This window comes from Nicotiana tabacum, chromosome 8, assembly GCF_000715075.1.
Source record: "Nicotiana tabacum cultivar K326 chromosome 8, ASM71507v2, whole genome shotgun sequence".
Taxonomy (NCBI): domain Eukaryota; kingdom Viridiplantae; phylum Streptophyta; class Magnoliopsida; order Solanales; family Solanaceae; genus Nicotiana; species Nicotiana tabacum.
In genome coordinates, this window is record NC_134087.1 from 155,489,554 (window position 1) to 155,511,253 (window position 21,700).

General features: G+C 39.7%; 1 protein-coding gene across 3 annotated transcripts; it reads left to right on the plus strand.

Annotated features, from left to right (window-relative positions):
• Window positions 1-738: 738 nt before the first annotated feature.
• On the plus strand, window positions 739-5,588 carry LOC107779989 (aldehyde dehydrogenase family 2 member B7, mitochondrial). Of its 3 annotated transcripts, none has more exons than XM_075219808.1 (11): window positions 739-1,505; window positions 2,397-2,534; window positions 2,629-2,771; window positions 2,865-3,018; window positions 3,107-3,336; window positions 3,596-3,731; window positions 3,798-4,431; window positions 4,555-4,611; window positions 4,734-4,835; window positions 4,942-5,019; window positions 5,351-5,588. In XM_075219808.1, the coding sequence occupies exons 3-6, from the start codon at window positions 2,760-2,762 to the stop codon at window positions 3,725-3,727; spliced, it is 528 nt and encodes a 175-aa protein (XP_075075909.1). In that variant the 5' UTR covers window positions 739-1,505; window positions 2,397-2,534; window positions 2,629-2,759; the 3' UTR covers window positions 3,728-3,731; window positions 3,798-4,431; window positions 4,555-4,611; window positions 4,734-4,835; window positions 4,942-5,019; window positions 5,351-5,588. The 3 variants fall into 3 exon arrangements, with proteins under 3 accessions (XP_075075909.1, XP_075075910.1, XP_075075911.1); XM_075219809.1 differs by having other exon boundaries at window positions 746-1,505; window positions 3,801-4,431; XM_075219810.1 differs by having other exon boundaries at window positions 753-1,541; window positions 2,363-2,534.
• The last annotated feature ends 16,112 nt before the right edge of the window (window positions 5,589-21,700 follow it).

Below are 21,700 nucleotides of genomic sequence, written 5' to 3' on the forward strand. Positions count from 1 at the left end.
CCAAAATTTTTAACGTCATTTTATACCTAACTTTAGTTTCTTTCTTTTTCCCTCTCTAACTGTAGTTTTGTTTGTGTCTTTATTCATTTAATTTGTTTATTAAGTATTATTCCTTCATAGTTGAGTTATATTTAATTAATCATTTTAAGAAAAATTAATTTATTTTTACTCCATCCGTTTTAATTTATGTGAACATATTTGATTGGACACGGAGTTTAAGAAAAATATAATTTTTTGAACTTGTAGTGTAAAATAATACACATATATTTGTGTGATTATAAGTCATTGCATAACGGTAAATTGTTTCCAAATATAAAAAATGATCACTCTTTTTGGCATGAGCTAAAAAAAAATAGATTCACATAAGTTGAAACGGATATATTATTATTATTATTATTATTATTATTATGGTTTAGTCATATTTATTGCTTTATTTTAAACCTTAGTCCTTGTAATTTGACTTTGACCGAGCATTAATTTAAATGCGCTATAGTGATTGGAGTGTGCTCCTATAAGCGTAATGTTGGGTCCAACCGATTCTAGCTTTGATAATAGGCATGTGCCTGTGAATATACTTTGGCAGCAAGTTTTAAAATGAGTGGTGGAGATTTATACTTTGGCAGCAAGTTTTAAAATGAGTGGTGGAGATTTATACTTTGGCAGCAAGTTTTGAAATGAGTGGTGGAGATTTATTGGCTGGCCTCCATTTCTCTTTTTCCTTTATATATGCGTCACTACCAGAAATTGGAGTTATGACAACGCTTTCTGTTGCTACGGTTTTATAACCATTGCTATAGGTGGTCTGTTACGGTTGTAACCGTTACTAATAATTATTGGGACTGCTGGGACACTTAGTAACTGAACCGTTGCCATAGTCTAAAAACCATTCCGAGGTAAATATGGCAACGCTTATATAACCGTAGCAATAAATCAATCTATGGTAACGGTTATCTCTATTGTTACGGTTATTAATTCCCTCTTTATTTTCACCCAAATTTTTAATACCCGCTAAAATGGAACGGCCCACCAGCTAATTTTTTTTTCTTAGTTTTATACCTAATAAAATATGAAATACACTAAACCCCTAAAAATACCTAATAAATCAATCGCGGGTCTCTCCTCCAGTCATCTCCAAAATAGCTCCTGCCATACTCCCAAAACCACCTTCAAATCAGATCATAATTAGCGAAAATCAGTCAAAAAAGACCTCAAAATTCCAAAATATAGCGAAGTTAGAGAGTTGTTTGCGGGATTCAAGAGCTCTTTCGCGGTTGGGATCGAGATTACGAAGCCTTTGCATCACTGCCTGATTCCGCTATTGATTTAGAGAGACTAAGCTCAGCTTTTTAAGGCTTCTGTTTTTCTGCAGAGTCAATAATCGTGTTCCTTCTGCGGTAATTCGTTTTCCTTCAAAGAGACCTCATTAGCAAATCGAGTTGAGGCCGCGCTCGACTGCTGCTCTTCGTAATCTCCTTCTCCGGCGAACTCGGCTGAGAAATCGAGTGGTAAGAACCTTTCTTCTCTCTCTGTATTTACCAATTGTATGAATCTATTTCTCAATTTGGACTGCATGTTCTTGTTTTTGGCTGAAAATTCCAACTTTAGGTCACATGATAGTATTTTGGGATACTAATATTCTTTCATCTAATTACTGGGCATGAAGAATGGTAGTTAAAGGCTTCAAACGCCACTTAGAGGATATGTGGTCAATAAAGTTTAAATGGACTATCCATCCCAATAGAGTTGTTGACTCCTCTGAATTTTTGACTATCCATCCCATAAGATTTACCAAAAAATAGTGATTTTTACACTCTCTTTTTTCCCTTTTCCTTGGAAGTCAATGGTTTAAATGGAATGATGACAGGAAAGTAAATGAAAACCACCTTCTAGGTGTTGGAAAAGAGTGAACAAATTTGGTGGTTTTCTTTTGGTCCCTTTTAGTGAGTCTACTGTTTTCTTCAAATGGAAATGCATTTAAATCCAACTTAATATATCATCTGTAAAGGATTCAAGTCAAATTTTCTCCTATTAACATTAAATGTTTCCTTTTCTTTGTTTGCTCCACGTTGTTTTGTCACAAAAGTAACTTGTTCCAGGTAAACGTGAGACTCGACTAAATTGTGCAAGCCAAAATGTTCTTTTTGGTGAAGAATCACTTGATGTAATTTGGTTATTCTTGTAAATTGTAATGACTGCACAAAATGTGATTTGTAATTTATACATCTTATATCCAAATACATGTCTGTCCCAAAGTTGAACAAGAGATAAAATTCCATTTGAAAAAGGATTGATACTCCTTTCTCTATTGGATTTTTAGATGTTATACCTTCCCTCTAATTAGTTAGAGCTGGAGACATTTTAGAGTATTATTCTGAGAAAAAAATTATTTTGTTTAGGAAGTAAATTCCATCTGGGCAGAATAGCTGCTTATCAATATAGCACGGCGGCTGCTATTGAGGAACCGATCAAACCAGCTGTCAATGTGGAACATACTAAACTTTTTATCAATGGTCAATTTGTTGATGCTGCATCAGGTAAATATATTGTCACACTAATAGAGTGTTCTCTTTTTCCATATCAACGTTGGCCATTTATTTTACAATGGAGCTAATTTTCTTGGGATTTTAGGAAAAACATTCCCGACTCTCGACCCCAGGACTGGGGAGGTAATTGCACATGTTGCTGAAGGTGATGCAGAAGATATAAATCGGGCAGTAGCTGCTGCTCGTAAGGCTTTTGACGAAGGACCATGGCCTAAAATGAATGCTTATGTATCCACTTCTTATCTCTCAGCACAGTCTTATGCTCTGTTAATGGTTGTGTATGCCACATTATGCCTAATTCTCCATCTTTCATAACTGCAGGAAAGGTCAAAGATATTGTTGCGCCTTGCTGATCTGATCGAAAAACATAACGATCAAGTTGCAACGCTCGAGACTTGGGATACTGGGAAACTATATGAACAGGCTTCTAAGATTGAAGTACCAATGGTTGTACGTCTACTCCGTTATTATGCTGGTAAGTCAGAAAGCCAACTGAGAAAGCAAGTATATCAACACTTATTTCGTGTCTCGAAAATATTAATGATCTCCTATTGGTTCTGCAGGCCGGACAGATAAAATTCACGATATGACTATTCCTGCTGATGGACCATATCATGTTCAAACGTTGCATGAACCAATTGAAGTTGCGGGTCAGATTATTCCATGGAATTTTCCTCTTCTCATGTTTTCTTGGAAGATTGGACATGCTTTAGCTTGTGGCAACACTGTCGTGCTAAAGACAGCTGAGCAGACACCATTATCTGCATTCTATGTAGCACATCTATTACAGGAGGTAGTATCCAAATTTCCATTACTTCTAATACTATAGTCACTAAAGTAGTATCCAAATTTCCATTACTTCTAATACTATAGTCACTAAAGTATTTCTTCTGTTTCCATGAGTTTATCGTGTTATATAATCAGAAACTGAAGTATATACTAATTGAAGAGGAATTGCAACAACTCTTTTTCTTTTTAACACATTGTTATTGCTACTTTCTACAAGTTATCCATTGTATGGAATATCTCTAATACTTGGTTATTATTAACAGGCTGGGCTGCCTGAAGGTGTTTTGAATATCAGTTCTGGTTTCGGGCTGCCTGAACGACTTGTCCAGATTACAAGAAGCCCGTACTTAAGGGACTCTATTCCCAACAGCCATCATCAGTGGAAGAAGACATGACAAGGTAACTTTTTTGGTAATTTTATTAATGTTGATACCGTGTACTTTTTATATCTCTCTTCATTTGCAGTAGTGGATCGTGTGGATATGAGTTGAACCTCAACTCTTGCAATCGCAATACTACAGTCATTGGATCAAAGTATGGGAAAACAATGAGGAGAGGGGTACTCTCATTTTTTTGCATTGATGAGAGCAGATTTACTCAGATAAGTAAACTTAGATGCTCACCTTATTTTAGGTCCAAAAACTCGTGGGGTTTCTTTAAACAACATACTAAACTTTTGTGTCGCAATTGTAGTAGCTGCTATGTTTTTGTGGTCGTTGATTTTTGTAATTATTATACTAGCATGTATTGCCACTTCTAACCAAGGGGTTATGAGTTCGAGTCACCCCAAGAGCAAGGTGGGGAGTTCTTGGTGGGAAGGATACTGAGGGTCTATTTGGAAACAGCCTCTCTACCCGTGGTAGGGGTAAGGTCTGCGTACACACTACCCTCCCAGTCCCTACTAGTGGGATTATACGGGGTTGTTGTTGTTGTTGTTCATTTGCAGTAGTGACTTGTGTCTTTATTGTTTCAGGTTTATGAGCTGGTAGGTCTAACTGAACTCTATTATGCCGGTAGCCATGGTATGGACATCATGCTGCCAGTCAAAAATATGTCGTCTACTAACGATTCAAAGTGTATTAAATCTACTGATCAGCAGGTATTATATTAGCTGCATTATCAGACTCTATCCTTTCATTCTGTTGTAAACATTGCTATCTAGTTCAATTTCTGACTTACTTTCCCAATTTCCTAACTAATCTTGCAATTTCTTTTTGAGCAGGGCAAGGAAATTAATATGTTCCAGCCTGCTCGTAAATTTTTACCCATGATTGATGAGGTAGGTGCTTTAGAAGGTTTCTCTAAAAAGCATTTCAAACCAGTATATGACTCTTTCTTTCAGCCGGAAAAGAAAAAAAGGTAATTTAAGACGTGAACTTAACTTGTTTGACTACTTTGCAGGTTTTTAAAACCCTTGTCGAGAAAACTAAAGACATTAAGGGTGCGAAGGTTGAGCACCATAAGTTTTGTGCCTCTGTACATTACCGTAATGTAGATGAAAATGTGAGTGCCAACTTTTCTTGTTGCTTTTTCTTAATGTCAACTGGATGCTGGAGTTGCCCATGTTAACAAAAGAACGGACATCTAATGATCTTCATTTTGACCACAGAATTGGCCAGTCGTTGCATAATACATCCATGATGTCTTGAAAGACTACCCTCGGCTACGGCTAACTCATGGGTGGAAGGTAACTTGATGTACCTATCTTTGTCTCCGTTTCAATTCCTGGCCACTGCAACATTATAATAATGATATAATTAACGCTATACGTGTGCAAACGGACTTCTTTTCCTTTTAAATCCTATAACAGGATTAATTTGATGTGTTGTTCTTTTTTTTAGTAGCTTGCATGTACATTTAATGTCCAAATTTGGGTCTAGATAAGGTGTTTCTGTAGAAGAGCTAGGCTCATGACTAGCATCTTGTATGTCCATTATTTTCTTTTTCTTTTTGGATCAATTTATTTAGTCTAGGCATTCCAGATGAAAGGTAATGACTTTATTTATCCTCTTTTGTAGGTGGAGTAGATGAAGAAATAGAAGATGAATGCAATGAAGATCTAGACCTTACTTGAGATGAATTTTGAATTGCTATAGATGAATGTTCTAAGAATCTTTTGTTGTTAACATTTTGAAACTTACTATCTTGAAATGTATTAAACTTATGCACTTGGGGTAGAACATTTGCTTTTATGGATATTATTAGCTTGTTGGACGAGTTATATTATTAATAGTTTCATTTTGTGATTTATTTAAATTTTAGTGTTATTATATATATATAAATATATATGGAGCTATATTTCTGTTTTAAATGAAATGTTACAATAGCCTACCAGAACCGATGCAATAGGACACAAATGGCGTTCCATTAGGATGTAAACCGTTCCAATAGATCCGGTAAGCCGTTCCAAAATGCCCTCTAAACCGTTCCAATAGGCATTTAAAACCGTAGCAATACAAAAATAGCCGTTACAATAGCTTAAAGAGACCGTTGTTATATCCATAAATAACTGTAACAATAGCTTACAAAAGTGTTGCATTAGATAATATGGAAACGGTTATGAGCCGTTGCATACACATTATAGTAACGGTTTTAAACCGTCCCAATTGGAAGGAATAATCGTTCCAATATAGAAAGGAAAACCCGTTGCGATAGACGTCTCTATAGCAACGGATATGAAAACCGTTCCAATAGCTCTATTGGCACGCGAGCGAATGTGACGGTCTGTAAACCGTTCCAATATCGCTACGGCAACGGTTTATCTACCTACTGGAACGGTTTTCCATGCGTTACCGTAGACCAATTTTTCAGTAGTGCGTGGAGGCCAAGTTTGTTCCCTGTAAATAGGACTCTTCGTCGGTAAGGTGGAACAATGTTACAGTGAAGTGGAAAAAATTAAAGAAAATTATTTCTTTTGACAGTACAATGATCATTTGAGCGCACGTTTGGCCAAGATTTTGGGAGGCGAAAAATACTTTTTTATCAGAAAAACTACTTTTCTAGAAGTTGGATGTGTTTGGCCAGGATGAAAAAGTGCTTTTGAATAGCAACAGAAGCGTCGTTTAACCTCCTCATCCAGGCCCGCATGCGGCACGTAAGTACAAACGACGTTAAAGGTGCACTCCAACCACCAACTTAATAGCCATCAATCTATCATTCACCCGTTTAACGTCAACCAAAGACTCCCCAAGATCCCCATCCACCAAGATACCCACTCCATTCTTACCCTTCCGGACTCCGGAGTATCAAAGCTTATATCCGTCCGCGTCCCTCGCCCTCGACCCTACCCACCTAATCTCCTAGACATGAAAGTTTGAATTGTTGTTTGGGACGTAAACACTCTGTGTCTTAAAAATTAGTTTTTTTCCTAAATAAGTTAATTAAGTAAAATTTCTATTATCGTTAGAGATCAAAGAATCGATGCAACATATGTCACATTCATTTAATGCCCATGCTACGTGGCTTTACATGATTGGTTCTGCAGTTTCTTAGCGCTTTTTTAGGGTTTCTTTCTACGGCTACGTCAGTCACGAAGTGACAGTTCTGTTATGACACTTCATAATGATCAACTTTGACGATGGTTGCATCTCCTTATAAATACTTCATCCTCTTTAATTGCTTGAAACCTTCTTCCTTCTTCTCTGTATCCATCATCTTAACCTTCCTTCGTACTTGTGTACCTTTCCTCTGTATTTTCTCTATTAAACATGTCTTCTTCAATACCAGACCCTTCCAAAGTTGTGATCGTCGATGAGCTTGCTCCTTCTACTGCCCATACTAGAAGTAGGAGAGGTAGTAGACTCTGCAGCCTTGGTTCGTTATCTACTCGTAGTTCTACTTCTCAAAGTAGTTCCGCCAGGCCATCTTCTTCTAGACCTAGAGCTCCTTTAACCCCTGGATCTTCTTCTAAAAATAGGGACCAAAATGAACACATGTGTGCGCCTACGGTTTCTGAGATTGGTCCTCAAGAGTTTTCTTTTGTATCAGATCGTGAAACCATGAAAAGTCAAGTTTTTTCTATGGCTTCCCTTAACCCTATTGAACTCTACTCAAGTTTAATCACTTCTGGTCTTCTTTCTTTGGTTCCTCGAGAATGTCATTGGAAACCAGATTTCCCAGTTTTAATTCTTGGTGCCAACCAAAGAATCACTTCTTACCATACTGGCTTTTCTTTTATTTATACTTACCCTTTCACTTTAAGGTTTAAACCTCCCATTGATCTAGTGATCATCGTTTTTTATCGCTATTTTAATGTTTGTCTTGTCCAAATTGGTCCCATTGTGTGGAAGGCAGTAGCATGCCTTCGCTATTTGTCGGATTTAGATTTCGCTCCTTTTACCTTCCGTCACTTACTTTATTTTTACTCTCCCAAGCTGTTTCGTGAAGGGTCTTTTCCCTCGTGGCTAGAAGTAAAAAGGTTTTAGTTAGCCCCGAGGATGACCGTGGCCGTGGCAGGTAAGCCCATTTTGTTGCTGCCCCCACTAGTAGATTAGTGGGTGAAGAAAATATGTTTTTTCCAAAAAAAAAGGACTTTGCACGTAAGTCTTTTTTTCCCTTTGATTCCTTGAGTTCCTTTATGTAATCAAATATTCATTTTTTCAACATCCATGGAAGTATTTGAAGAAATTCCTTATTTCCGTGCTTGGGTAGAAAAAATATTGACTGCTGCTCCCATGGACAAAAGATCTTGAAAATTTATTTCACAGAAATTTGGCTAGAAAGTAAAGACTCATGGTACTCTTTATTCTCACAGTTTCTTTCCTTCTTTACTTAATTTTTTCATCATCCCTTTGTCGCGCCCCCTTTTTTCCCTCCGCGGAGAGAGAGAAGTCTGTGTTTCGACATTCATGGTAATGACTCATTTTCTTTTGGGAATTGGGTATTTGAAGAGTCGCCACCTAACGGGTTATGGTACGTTAGGGCACCCACAGCGATTAACTCTTGGATTGGTTTGCATTACCAGAGATTAGGGTAAGGGCTCGAAATGACCTTGAGGGGAAGGTGTTAGACACCCCTCTTGGTCCACAATTGTGGGTCCCGACCGAACTTATATTTACGAATTAGTCCATTAACAAATAAATACTTGAAACAAATAATTACAAATAAAGCACGTTTGTATAATAAGACAAAGGTTTTGGATAAGTTGTATTATAAAACAAAGTTTAAACAAAAGGAATTTTGAAAAGGGGGAGTCCTAGGTTGGTTAGCATATAGGATCGCCCCACACAATGTCTGGTAAACACTCATCAATGAGGGGCTACACGTGACATTAGCGCTTAGTCATCATATCCCATATCTACCCTTCTCACCCCCTTAGTGGTCATTAAAGCGAGCGTTGGTCAGCGATCTCTATTGCGTGCTATTACCCGTCCCTTCTTAATGGTCCTGGAGAAATTTTAGGACCTCTACCTATGGGTAGTTCTAGACAGACCCCTAAGGTTTTAAAGGTAAAAATACTAAGGCGACAGGCAAGAACAATTAGGACCTTAGCACATAAGACAAAAAATGAGCAATTAAAGGCTCAAGTTTACCTCCTCAAACAACACACATAAGCAACACGACTCAAACACAAATAAGAACCTTTTATTAAACAGTATCCTAAGGCATGCTATCTAAGTGAATATCAAGACACAGAAGATAGGCAGTTTGTTTTAAAACTCAGAAGTAATGGCCCTATCAGTTTGCCTACTGATTTTTAAAGCATGTTAAAATTAGAAAGACATTAAGCCACCGAAACAGTTTCAGAGTTGCAAGATTTTGAAAACGCCCTATAGGTTTGCCTATACGTGGAATACTGATAGCTACGTTTTATATAGTAAAACAAGGTAGGTTTTTAAAAAACAGACTCTTGAATCCTTATAGGCATGCTGTCTAATGGTAGATTAAGGCAGTTTTTGAAAGAACTTGTTTCAGGGAAAATAAACCATTAATGAAACTAATTTCGAAGTGAACTAATCGTGGATTGATTTATTTAAACTAAACTAGTTTAGATCTATAGGCAGAATTTCTGGTGTTGTTCCCTATAGGCATTATATCTAGTTGTTTAAAACTAATTTTAGAAACTGGTAGGCATGATAACTAATGAAAACACATGTAAACATCCATTATAACAGAAGTTGGACTGGATCATGTTCTATAGGCATGGTATCTATTTGTGATACTGATTTTAAGACCTATAAACATGATTTCTATTATTGAGACCTATAGGCATGATTTCTAACATGGCAAGGCAAAACATAACAAAATATAAAGTCCTATAGGCATGGTTTCTACCCGTATTATCCCACAAACATGTAACTACCCACCGTTGCCCAAATATTCGTTTACAAATTATTACAGACCATATGAATGAACATAAGTAGATAAGAAAATAAAAAGTTATTCTATAGGGAGCCTACAAATAGGTCCATATTTCCAAAGCCTCTAATAGCCTCAAATGCCCAAATTCCATAGACAATGTCATTGTCTAGGTGCGTCAAAGTTCCCTAAGGATCTCAAGGATCCTGGGCAGTGCTCACACATAGACTTGGTAACCAAATTGACTAAGTGCAATGTGGAAGGGCTAGATTCAGTGTGCCAGAGTTCAGAGGGTTCTCAAGAGGATCCCAAGGCAGTACACACACTGGAGGGGGCAGAACCTAGTGACTTAGGTGTAGGGTGAGAGTGCTTGACATAGTTTGAAAGGTTTCAGTAGGAAAACAGTATTAAAAGACATTAGCTTGAAATGGTTTTGTAAATACACATAGGGAGTTATTGAATAATACAATTTAAAAAGGGTAAGTGATCAACAATCAACCAAACCAAATACAGAATTAGAAGAAGTTTATTAGCACTTCAATACATGAAGTCAGACAGGTGCACACATCCAGTTAGGGGGTAATGGGGATTTGGGGTAAGTATAGGGCACATAGTAAACATAGATACACATAGGTACAGAACCATAAAGGCCCTTAAAAGGGGGTCAAGGCTTTTTAAAGTATAGCATGAATAAAATCAAGAAGCTTAGGATATCCAATTACTTTACACAGGAAGGGGGCATGCCAGGGATCAGGGAAACACATACACATTAATACATACTAGAAGGGGATCCTAAAAGGTATATAGCATGCAGTATAGAAGACAACAAAGTAGACATGCTAATTACAGGTTGAACAACAAAACCATAGGTAAAAGCATATTAGAAACATGACAAATTGAAGTAATAGGAGAAGCATATTGTTTTTGGGACTTGAATTAAAATTGGAACATACCAGTGTAAACACAGAGTAAGGAGAAAGAGAGTAGAGTAATCAGCCTTGGCTTGCAGCCGGCTGACTTAGAACAATAGCAAGTAACTAGATAAAAGAGAGCAGAAGAGAGTTTTGTGTGTGAGAGAGCTTTTGAACCAATGTGTTCGTGTGTTTGTGCTAATGAGAGTGTGTGTATATATAGTAGTTCAAAACTAGGTAAAAATAAGGCAAGAATCATAGTAGCATAGTAATTATGGAACCAAGTACTAATCAAAATCAAATCAATGCAAGTACCCCTTTAATTAAGGGTAATCAACCAACGGTAATAGGCATAAATGATTAAGGAAAGAAATCAAGTAGAGCATACGGTACAAAATAGAAAATTAGGGGTAAGTACATCGGGGTTCAATTAAGGAAACAACTAATGAAGAATCGGTAAAATACTCAGTTAACCAAATAAGGTAAGAAAACAAAATAAAGTTGCAGAGTATGGAAATAATCGAAAATCAGCATATAGTAAATCATGGAATCAAGGATTCAAAATTACTGATTTAAGGAGAGCAACATGGGTTCCCAAGTTTAAACAAGAAAATCGAAGGTCTAAAGGGAAAGTTTTCAAATCAAGCCAAGAAACAAGGAGTTCAGAGTCAATCAAAGAGAGAGTTTTAGCATATAAAAGAGTGAGATAGGAGTAACCAAACATAGCAAGCAAAGAGGCAAGTATTGACCAGTTAAGATGAACACAAACACATAGAAGTGATATAAGTTGGGCTGGGTCGGGTAGGCGGGTTCAGGGTTTGGGTCGGGTATTTTAGCCTGAAATTGGGCTGGGCAGTGGGTTCAATTGAGGCTATGATTGAAATACAATCTGGCTATATTTTAAATAGCCAATTTATCCCTATATAATTTATAATAAATAATTTCTGGAAAATAATTTTATGTACTAAAATGATTTAAAATAAATTTTTAATGTTTTAAAAATATAGAAGATCATTTTATGCATATAAAACGTAATTGTACATTAATAAGGCTAATATTGTAATTATATGCAATTTAGCTTTAAAAATACAAAATGCAATTATAAAAATGCATAAAAAAATATTTTAACAATATTTTGGCATAAATATAGAAATTAAATGATTAAATCACCACAACAATAATTTGAGGGATAATTATTGGGGATTTTATGAGTAAAAGAGAAGGAAATAAATCAATTTAAAATCTTTAAAATTATAGAAAAATTATAAAAACCTTGTGCATGCATATATATTCTATTTTGAAGGTATTTATGCATATAAAAATATAGAGAAAAATTGGGTATCAACAGCTGCCCATCTTTATCCGGGAAGGATGAAAGAGTTTTAGGGTAAAGAAATGATAGCCAATTTTGACCGGGCGGGATGTTTTGAAAGATAGAGGTCAGGCTCTGGCCTTTGAGCTGCCTATATATCCCTGGTTTGATAGGAATCAGGCCGCGTGTAGTTCTGGATTCATTGGCAGAATATGCCGATGAAATTATTGCAAGAACGGACACGAGATGCAAAGTGCTTATGGCGAGCGGTTGAAGCTCGGCATAGTTGAAGGAACTGGAGCGAGATTGATCCTTCTAGGATAGCGGTTGCTTAGTGGCTACCTGCGGATAAGAGATGCTACAAACATGCACTTGCGGAAAAAAATTAAACATGATGCAAATTCCCTTTGGACCATGAAGGTTGTCTTCGGACGGTTAAAGATGACGTCCTCAGACCATGACGTCCTGGGCCATGAATTGTTTGGTGAGGGACTCACAGGCCATGAAATGATGTTCTCGGGCCATGAAGATGGTGCCTCTGAATCATGACGCCTTTGAATAATGATATGCAAGTTTGAGGGGTCCTCAGGCCATAGCATGGTGTCTTCCGGCTATGAAGATGATGCCTTTAGACTATGACGTCTTTGGATAGATTGGTGATATTTCAGCCCATGATATGCAATAGTCATGATGTTAACAAGACAAAGCTTAGTTTTGTGAAATGAAGGGCAGAGCTTAGCCCGATTGGAAAGCGAGTAAATAGTACTAGAAATAAAGCAATATTTATGCAAAGAGGAACAACACTTAGTCCCGTGCAGATGGGGAGGCAAGGATTAGCCTCATACAAATATGGAGGCAAGGATTAGCCTCATGCAAGTATGGAGGCAAGGATTAGCCTCGTGCAAATAGGGAGGCAGGGATTAGCCTCATGCAGGTATGGAGGCGAGGATTAGCCTCACGGAGTCAAGGACTAGACTCATGCAAATTGGGAGGCAAGGATTAGCAAAGATGACGTCCTCAGACCATGACGTCCTGGGCCATGAATTGTTTGGTGAGGGACTCACAGGCCATGAAATGATGTTCTCGGGCCATGAAGATGGTGCCTCTGAATCATGACGCCTTTGAATAATGATATGCAAGTTTGAGGGGTCCTCAGGCCATAGCATGGTGTCTTCCGGCTATGAAGATGATGCCTTTAGACTATGACGCCTTTGGATAGATTGGTGATATTTCAGCCCATGATATGCAATAGTCATGATGTTAACAAGACAAAGCTTAGTTTTGTGAAATGAAGGGCAGAGCTTAGCCCGATTGGAAAGCGAGTAAATAGTACTAGAAATAGAGCAATATTTATGCAAAGAGGAACAACACTTAGTCCCGTGCAGATGGGGAGGCAAGGATTAGCCTCATACAAATATGGATGCAAGGATTAGTCTCATGCAAGTATGGAGGCAAGGATTAGCCTCGTGCAAATAGGGAGGCAGGGATTAGCCTCATGCAGGTATGGAGGCGAGGATTAGCCTCACGGAGTCAAGGACTAGACTCATGCAAATTGGGAGGCAAGGATTAGCCTCATGGAGTCAAGGATTAGACTCATGCAAATAGGGAGGCAAGGATTAGCCTCATGGAGTCAAGGATTAGACTCATGCAATTGGAGAGGCAAGTATTAGCCTCATGGAGTCAAGGATTAGCCTCATGCAAGTATGAAGTCAATGATTAGACTCATGCAAATGGGAGGCATGGATTAGCCTCATGCAGGATGGAGTCAAGAATTAGACTCATGCAAATGGGAGGCATGGATTAGCCTCATGCAGGATGGAGTGAAGGATTAGACTCATGCAAATGAGAGGCAGGAATTAGCCTCATGCAAATGGGGAGGCAAGGATTAGCCTCATGCAAATATTGGGGACAGGGATTAGTCCCATGCAAAGAGCGAACAACAAATAATAGTAGTGTATGTCTTATCTGGAGATGTATTTGATGTCTGATGGCCTGATTGATAGTGAATTATCTTTGTGTATACATGTTTTGCGAATGCTATCGTTACGTTAAATGTGCCTGCGTTCAAAGAAAAATTGTAAGTTTTGTGGGGGGAGGGGGGGAGGTTGGTTCGTGTCTTCGTCTATCGGCCTTGCTTTGCTTCGTTATGAAAGCCGTTCGAGTTTCCCTGGGCGACACCTGACTGTTATGGAAGTAGAGTTTTCAAAAATATACAATTTGATAAAAATAGAGTTATTTCAGAAATGTATTGATACATTTAGATGAACTAGTGACTGTGACATATCTCAAAGATATTGCAGCTCTCTTATGGAATTTTGAGGGTCCTCTTCAAAATTCTGCCCCAGTTTGGTGGGTGATCTTTGACCGTTTGTGGATAATGGATCTTGCTGGATCTTTTCAGAATTTTGAGAATCCTTCTCAAATGATTACTTAAATGATTACTGACTTTCTGGCATGTGATGGCGTTGGCTGGACTTGCTCCGGAATTTTGAGGACCCTCCTCAAAATTCTGCCCCAGTTTGTGATCTTGGGGGAAATGAAAATTTTATTATGATATGACCGAACCCATAAGACTGCCTACGTATCCCCTCTTAAACGGGAATCAGGTCAAGCGTAGTTCAATTACATCAGAAAAGAAATGTGAAATAGTCTAAGCATAGTATCTCTTGACTGCGTCTGAATTGATCGGTTTTGGCCAAACTTCTATGTCCATTTCTACAAGTATGAGTGCTCCTCCTGTTAGTACCCTGTGAACTATGTACAGACCTTGCCAGTTGGGAGAGAATTTCCCTTTGGCTTCATCCTGATGTGGGAAGATTTTCTTCAATACCAACTACCCTGGGGCGAACTGTCTTGGTTTGACCCTTTTGTTGAAAGCTTTGGACATTATGTTCTGATAAAGTTGGCCGTGACATATTGCGTTCATCCTCTTTCCATCGATAAGGGCCAATTGTTCATAGCGACTCCTTATCCACTCTGCATCGCTAAGTTCAGCTTCTTGTATGACTCTTAAAGAAGGAATCTCCACCTCAGCTGGGATGATAGCCTCGGTACCATAAACCAGCATATAGGGCATTGCCCCGGTTGATGTGCGAACCGTGGTGCGGTACCCCAATAGAGCAAAGGGTAAGTTCTCATGCCACTGTTTGTGGTTCTCTACCATTTTCCTTAGTATCTTCTTAATAGTTTTGTTGGAGGCTTCTAAGGCTCCATTCATCTGAGGTTTGTAGATTGTGGAATTCTTGTGCTTGATTTTGAAAGTTTCACACATAGCTTTCATCAGATCACTATTGAGATTGGTGGCATTATCAGGGACAATGGATTCGGGAACACCGAATCGGCAAACAATTCGATCCTTGACAAAGTCCGCGACAACTTTCTTAGTCACAACTTTGTAAGATGCAGCTTCTACCCATTTTGTGAAGTAATCAATGGCTACCAGAATAAATCTGTGCCCATTTGAAGCAATGGGCTCAATTGGACCAATAACGTCCATTCCCCAGGCGGCGAATGGCCAAGGTGAGCTTGCTTTATTGAGCTCATTTGGTGGCACTTTTATCATGTCGGCATGTACCTGACATTGAAAGCATTTGCGGACATACTGGATGCAATCTGTCTCCATGTTCATCAACCAGCTCTGAGTATCTTCTTAGCCAAGACGAAACCATTCATGTGTGGACCACAGGTCCCAGCATGCACATCTTCAAGTAGCTTAGAGCTTCCTTTGCGTCAACACATCTTAGTAAACCCAAATCAGGAGTTCTTCTGTACAAGTTTCCTCCGCTGTGGAAGAAGTGATTCGACAATCTCCGGAGCGTGCGTTTCTGAGTGTGATTTGCATGCTCCGGGTATTTTTCTTTTGATAAATATTCTTTGATGTCATGGAACCAAGGTTTTCCGTCCGCTTCTTCTTCGACATGAGCACAATATGTTTCCTGATTATGGATCCTCATCTGAATGGGATCAATGTAGTTCTTATCCGGATGTTGTATCATCGATGACAAAGTGGCTAATACGCCGACAAACTCATTCTAAACTCTGGGCACATGCTGGAATTCTATCTTTGTAAACCTCTTTCTCAATTCCTGCACATGGTGCAGATATGGCAATATCTTGGAATTCTTGGTGGCCCACTCTCCTTGTACCTGGTGCACAAGCAAATCTAAATTACCGATCACCGGCAATTCCTGAACATTCATGCTGACTGCCATGTTGAGACCTAGTATGCAGGCTTCATATTCTCCCATGTTATTGGTGCAAGGAAATCTGAGTTTAGTAGATACCGGATAATGTTGACCCGTTTTTGATACCAAAACTGCTCCAATGCCCACTCCTTTGAAATTTGCGACCCCGTCAAAGAACATCCTCTAACCATCATATGCGTCGGTAATGTCTTCTCATACGAATGATACTTCTTCATCAGGAAAATACATTTTCAAGTGTTTGTATTCTCGTCGCACCGGATTTTCAGCAAGGTGATCTGCCAATGCTTGTCCTTTGACTGCCTTTTGAGTTACATAGACGATATCGAACTCACTTAGTAGTATCTGCCATTTAGCCAACTTCCCAGTAGGCATGTATTTCTGAAATATGTACTTCAAAAGGTCCATCCTTGATATGAGGTATGTTGTATAGGCACAGAAGTAATGCCTCAATTTATGGGTTGTCCAGGTCAAAGCATAGCAAGTGCGTTCAAGCAGAGAATACCGTGCTTCATAAGGTGTGAACTTCTTACTCAAGTAATATATGTTTTGCTCTTTCCTTCCCGTCTCGTCATGTTGTCCCAAAATACATCCGAATGCTCCATCTAATACAGATATATAGAGTAGCAAAGGTCGTCCTGGTTCTGGTGGGACCAGAACTGGTGGTGTGGACAGGTACTCCTTAATCTTGTCAAAAGCTTTCTGACAATCCTCTGTCCAGCTTGTTTCAACATCTTTCCTCAGCATCTTGAAGATGGGTTCACATATGACTATGGACTGTGCTATGAAGCGACTGATATAGTTGAGACTTCCTAGGAAGCTCATCACGTCCTTTTTTCTCTTAGGTGGTGGTAACTCTTGAATAGCCTTGACTTTATATGGATCCAGCTCGATCCCTTGACGACTGATGATGAATCCCAATAATTTTCCTGGGGGAACCCCGAAGGCACACTTTGCGCGATTTAGTTTTACATTGTACCTCCTTAGCCTGTCAAAGAACTTTCTCAAGTCCGCTATGTGATCTGTGGCCCTCTTGGATTTGATAATGACATCGTCCACATACACTTCTCTTTCTTTGTGTATCATATTATGGAAGATGGTTGTTATGGCTCTCATGTAAGTGGCCCCAGCATTCTTCAAACCAAATGCCATCATCTTGTAACAGTATACACCCCATGGTGTAATAAAAGCTGGCTTTTCTGCATATTCTTCATCCATCCAAATCTGGTGATAACCCGCGAAGCAATCAACAAAGGATTGGAGTTCATGCTTAGCGCAGTTATCGATCAGGATGTGTATGTTTGGCAGTGGAAAGTCGTCCTTGGGACTTGCTCTGTTTAAGTCTCGATAGTCAACACTTACTCTGACCGTCCCGTCCTTCTTTGGAACTGGCACAATGTTAGCTAACCAGGTTGGATGTTCAACCACCCTGAGAACTTTGGCTTTGATCTGCTTGGTAACTTCCTCCTTGATTTTCAGGCTCATGTCTGGTTTGAACTTTCTGAGTTTCTGTTTTACTGGCGGACACATGGGATTAGTAGGCAACTTGTGAGCCACTATAGAGGTGCTCAAACCGGTCATGTCATTATATGACCATGCGAAAATGTCCTTATACTCTTTTAGGAAATGAATGTACTCTTCCTTCTATGTTGGTGACAAGTGAATGTTGATGCGGGTTTCCTTAACGGTCTCGGCGTCTCCCAAATTTACTGCTTCAGTCTCGTCCAGATTGGACTTAGGCTTATTTTCAAAATTTTCAACCTCCCTGACGATTTCCTCGGGTATCTTATCTTCTCCCTCTGAATCACTATTCTCATGTTGCGTTGCCTCATTACATGTCACAGTCACTGGTTCATCAGGAAAAGTAATAATATTACTGTGGAAAGATAAAGTGTAAAGATAGTAGTGGATAATAAAGAGCAAATGCATTTTATTAAAACTTGAAAAATTGTCTAGACAAAGCACAGCTCGGTGAATCGAGCATTTATTTTGAAACAAGTGAAGATTAAAATGAAACTACAGGAAACTTTAAATGCCTAGAACGGCTATAGAAGTAAATTCTGCCAAGCTACCCAGGGACTCGACAGGCTCGGGATGGTGTGGCGGTCCAGTTTCTGAGAACAACTCCCTTCCCCATAGTATGAATAGTGAGGCCTTTTTCCTCCTACTCCTCAATTATGGCACCAAAGTCCATGTCCTCATCCTCCAAGAACAAATCCTTCAACCCAGCTAGTGCTTCTTCTTCCTAGTCCCCTATATTGTGTCAGCCTGGTGAAAAGCCTATTCCAAACATGGCATTGGCTACTCAAGAGGGTAATACGGTCCACACCATGGAGGCGACCAATCATTGTACTCTTGCCATGTATACTGGTATCTGAGCCCAAAGGTGGTACCATGATTTTTCAGCTGTATTGGTTTGGTGATACCTTGGATATTCTTTCCCAACCCTTTGTCGGGTTCATATCCAGACCATGCTAGTATGCTTTCTATTTTGTTACTCCACCATGTATCCTTCTCAACGACATTGACCCGTTCAATGTGATGATAGGTTTTCCCTCATAGCCTTCTTCTATGTCCAATGACCGGGATGGTTTGACTAGTGTAGATGGGGTTACTTCCATCTCTGGAATGATTACCTCCTGGCAGTTCCATTCAAACTTCACGGCTTGATGTAGTGTGGAAGGAACAGCTTCGGCAGCATGGATCTATGGTCGGCCCAACAGAAGGTTATATGAGGCTGGTATGTCGAGTACCTGTAATTCGACGTCGAACCAAGTTGGCCCCATCCACAAGAAAAGGTTGATTTCCCTAATTGTGGCCCTTTGGGACCCATCGAAAGCTTTCACATTCATGTTTCCTACCTATATTTCATGGAAACCTTTGTCCAACCTTTTCAGAGTGTCTAATGGACAAATATTTAGGCTTGAACCTCCATCAACCAAGATGATCTTACCTATATTTGGCTTTCACATTCATGTTTCCTACCTATATTTCATGGAAACCTTTTCAGGTGAACGCTCATCTTCGTGGAAGATGATCTTATGACTTTCTAGTACTTGCCCAACCATGTTGGCCATTTCTCTGCCGGTGATGTTATTGGGTACATAAGCCTCGCTCAACACTCTCATTAAGGCATTCTTATGCGCCTCTGATTTCTGCAATAGTGACAGGATAGATATTTGAGTAGGGACTTTGTTCAGATGGTCAACAACAAAGTAATCCTTTGCTTGAACTTTCCTCCACAGGTCATCTGGCCCGGTCTCAATGATAGGATGCCTAGTAGTGGCCTCCTTACTTGAACCTCCTAGGTGTTCGGGTGTATAGACTCTTCCGGTTCTAGCCATTCCTTGTGCAGCGTCAGATTCCTCTACCTTGGCCTTCCCTTTCCGCTGAGGTATTGCTTTTGAGTTGAATGGGGGGTGTGGTTGATATTGTCACAATGAAAGGTGTGACCACTTCTACTTCAAATGGATCGGGGGGGGCTACGGGCGGAGCCACTTCCACCTCAAATGGAACTGATGCAGTTACCTCAACCTCGATTGGTGCCTGAGTCTGAACCATAATAGGAGTAAGTGTGACTACAACCTTAAAGTCATTGCCTTCTTGAATAAGCCTGATCGACCCCTCGGGGTCCCACTCTTCGTTTATCTCTATCACATGTACACCATCACCTCTATGATCAGGGAGGGGATTGTTGCGGATATTAGGTACGGCTTCCTTTGCTTGTATGACCTTGTTGTCAATTAGCGTCTGGATCTTATCCTTTAATGTTCGGCACTCAGCAGTGGTGTTCCCTTTCATACCAGAATGCTACGCACAAGTTTTGTTCGGATTGACCCATTGGGATGGATTTTCTAATGCCACAGCAGGAACATGAGTGACGTAACATACGACTTTCAACCTTTCATACAGTTGGTCGGTGGGCTCAGCAATGGAGGTGTATTATCTGGGCGGCTTGCGGTCGAAGTTGGGTCTTGGTCTTGGATAATTTTGGCGAGCTAGTGGTTTTGGAAGTGGGATGGTTGGGAGTTATAAGTGTGATAGACAGTGACTGGTTGGGAATATCTGGGAGATGAAGGTTGATATATAGGCGGTGATGCTTGGTATGCGGGTGGAGGTGTTTGATATGGAGGTGGAGGTGTTTGATAGATAAGTGGAGATTTTAGGCCCTGGGCCACCATTACTGCCCCACATCTCTCTTCTTTGATATACCGCCTGATTGTAGTGCCTTATTCGTGGCTTGCAGTGCTTCGAAGTTTGTTACCATCCCGCTCCTGATTCCTTCTTCGATTCTTTCTCCGAGTTTGATGATGTTGGAGAACTTGTGATTTCGATGACCATGAACCTCTCATAATATTGTGGATCCTGTGCCCTGAGGAAGAATTTATTCATTTGTTCTTCGTCCAAAGAGGGCCTGACCTTGGCCGCTTCTGACCTCCAACGAGTAGCATATTCGCGGAAAGTCTCAGTAGGTTTCTTCTTAAGATTCTGAATGTAGAAGACATCCGGTGCATTCTCTATGTTGAACCTGAACCGGTCCATGAAATCTGATGCCATGATTACCCAATTGGACCATTTCTTGGGATTTTGGCTGATATACCAAGAAAAAGCATCCCCAGTAAGGCCCCTCATAAAGAGCTTCATCTGGATCTTTTCATCTTTTCCGACCCCGACAAGCTTGTCACAATAGGTCCTTATATGAACCCTAGGATCACCTATACCATTGAACATTTCGAACATGGGTGGTTTGTACCCCTCTGTCAGTTCGACATCCGGCTGCATGCACAGATCTTCGTAGTTCAAACCTTCTATTCCTCTATCGCCTTCAACACCTTGAACTCGGCTTGTTAACTTCTTGAGTTCTTCAGCCATGTATTTAATGAGCATGTCCTACTCGGAGGATTCCGGTGCATATGAGGTTGGTTGGGTAGAGGGAGGTATAGTTTCCACATATATGGGGTTGCTTTGATGGGAGCCAGGAACTTGGGTGTAGTGATGATCATTGGTGGAGTTTTGGGGATCGGGAATGAGTGGTGGTGTGTTTTGGGGAGTGTGGTAAGTGGTGGTTGGTGGGTACTGAGTTAGTTGATGATGATGTTGTGGTGGAGTTGGTATTGGAAATGGATTCATATTTTGGGGTGGAGTTGCGTATTGATTTTGCGCGGGAGGATTTTGTGGGTGTTGGTTTTGTGTGTTCTGAAGAGGTGTCGGATTCTTTGTGTTTTGTTGTTGGATATCAGAGACATTGAGGGTGAGTGAAAAGTTTGCCAAGTTGCGAACCTTCTCAAGTTCTCCTTGCAATTCCAGTATCTTTTGTTCTAGTCTCAAAACTAAATTATTTGGGGCTGGAGTACTGCGGCCATCTGAGTTTTCTGCGTTCTCAAAATTCTCCTTTCGGATACCACTTAAGTCGTCCATTTTTGTTTTTCATTTGTCTTTTGTGTTGCTTGGAGGAGGAGAAGGTGAAGGGCCTCTAGATTTGGTTTGATACGCTGATGAGGCCAGTATGAGTAAACCAACATAAGGGGATGAGAATAATAAAAAATAAAGAAAAAACAAAAAGGTAACAAGTCAGTGAGGATTCTAAAATGCTTGCAGTATTTAAATACATATTGCGGAAATTTAAATTCGTGTCCTACTTTGGGA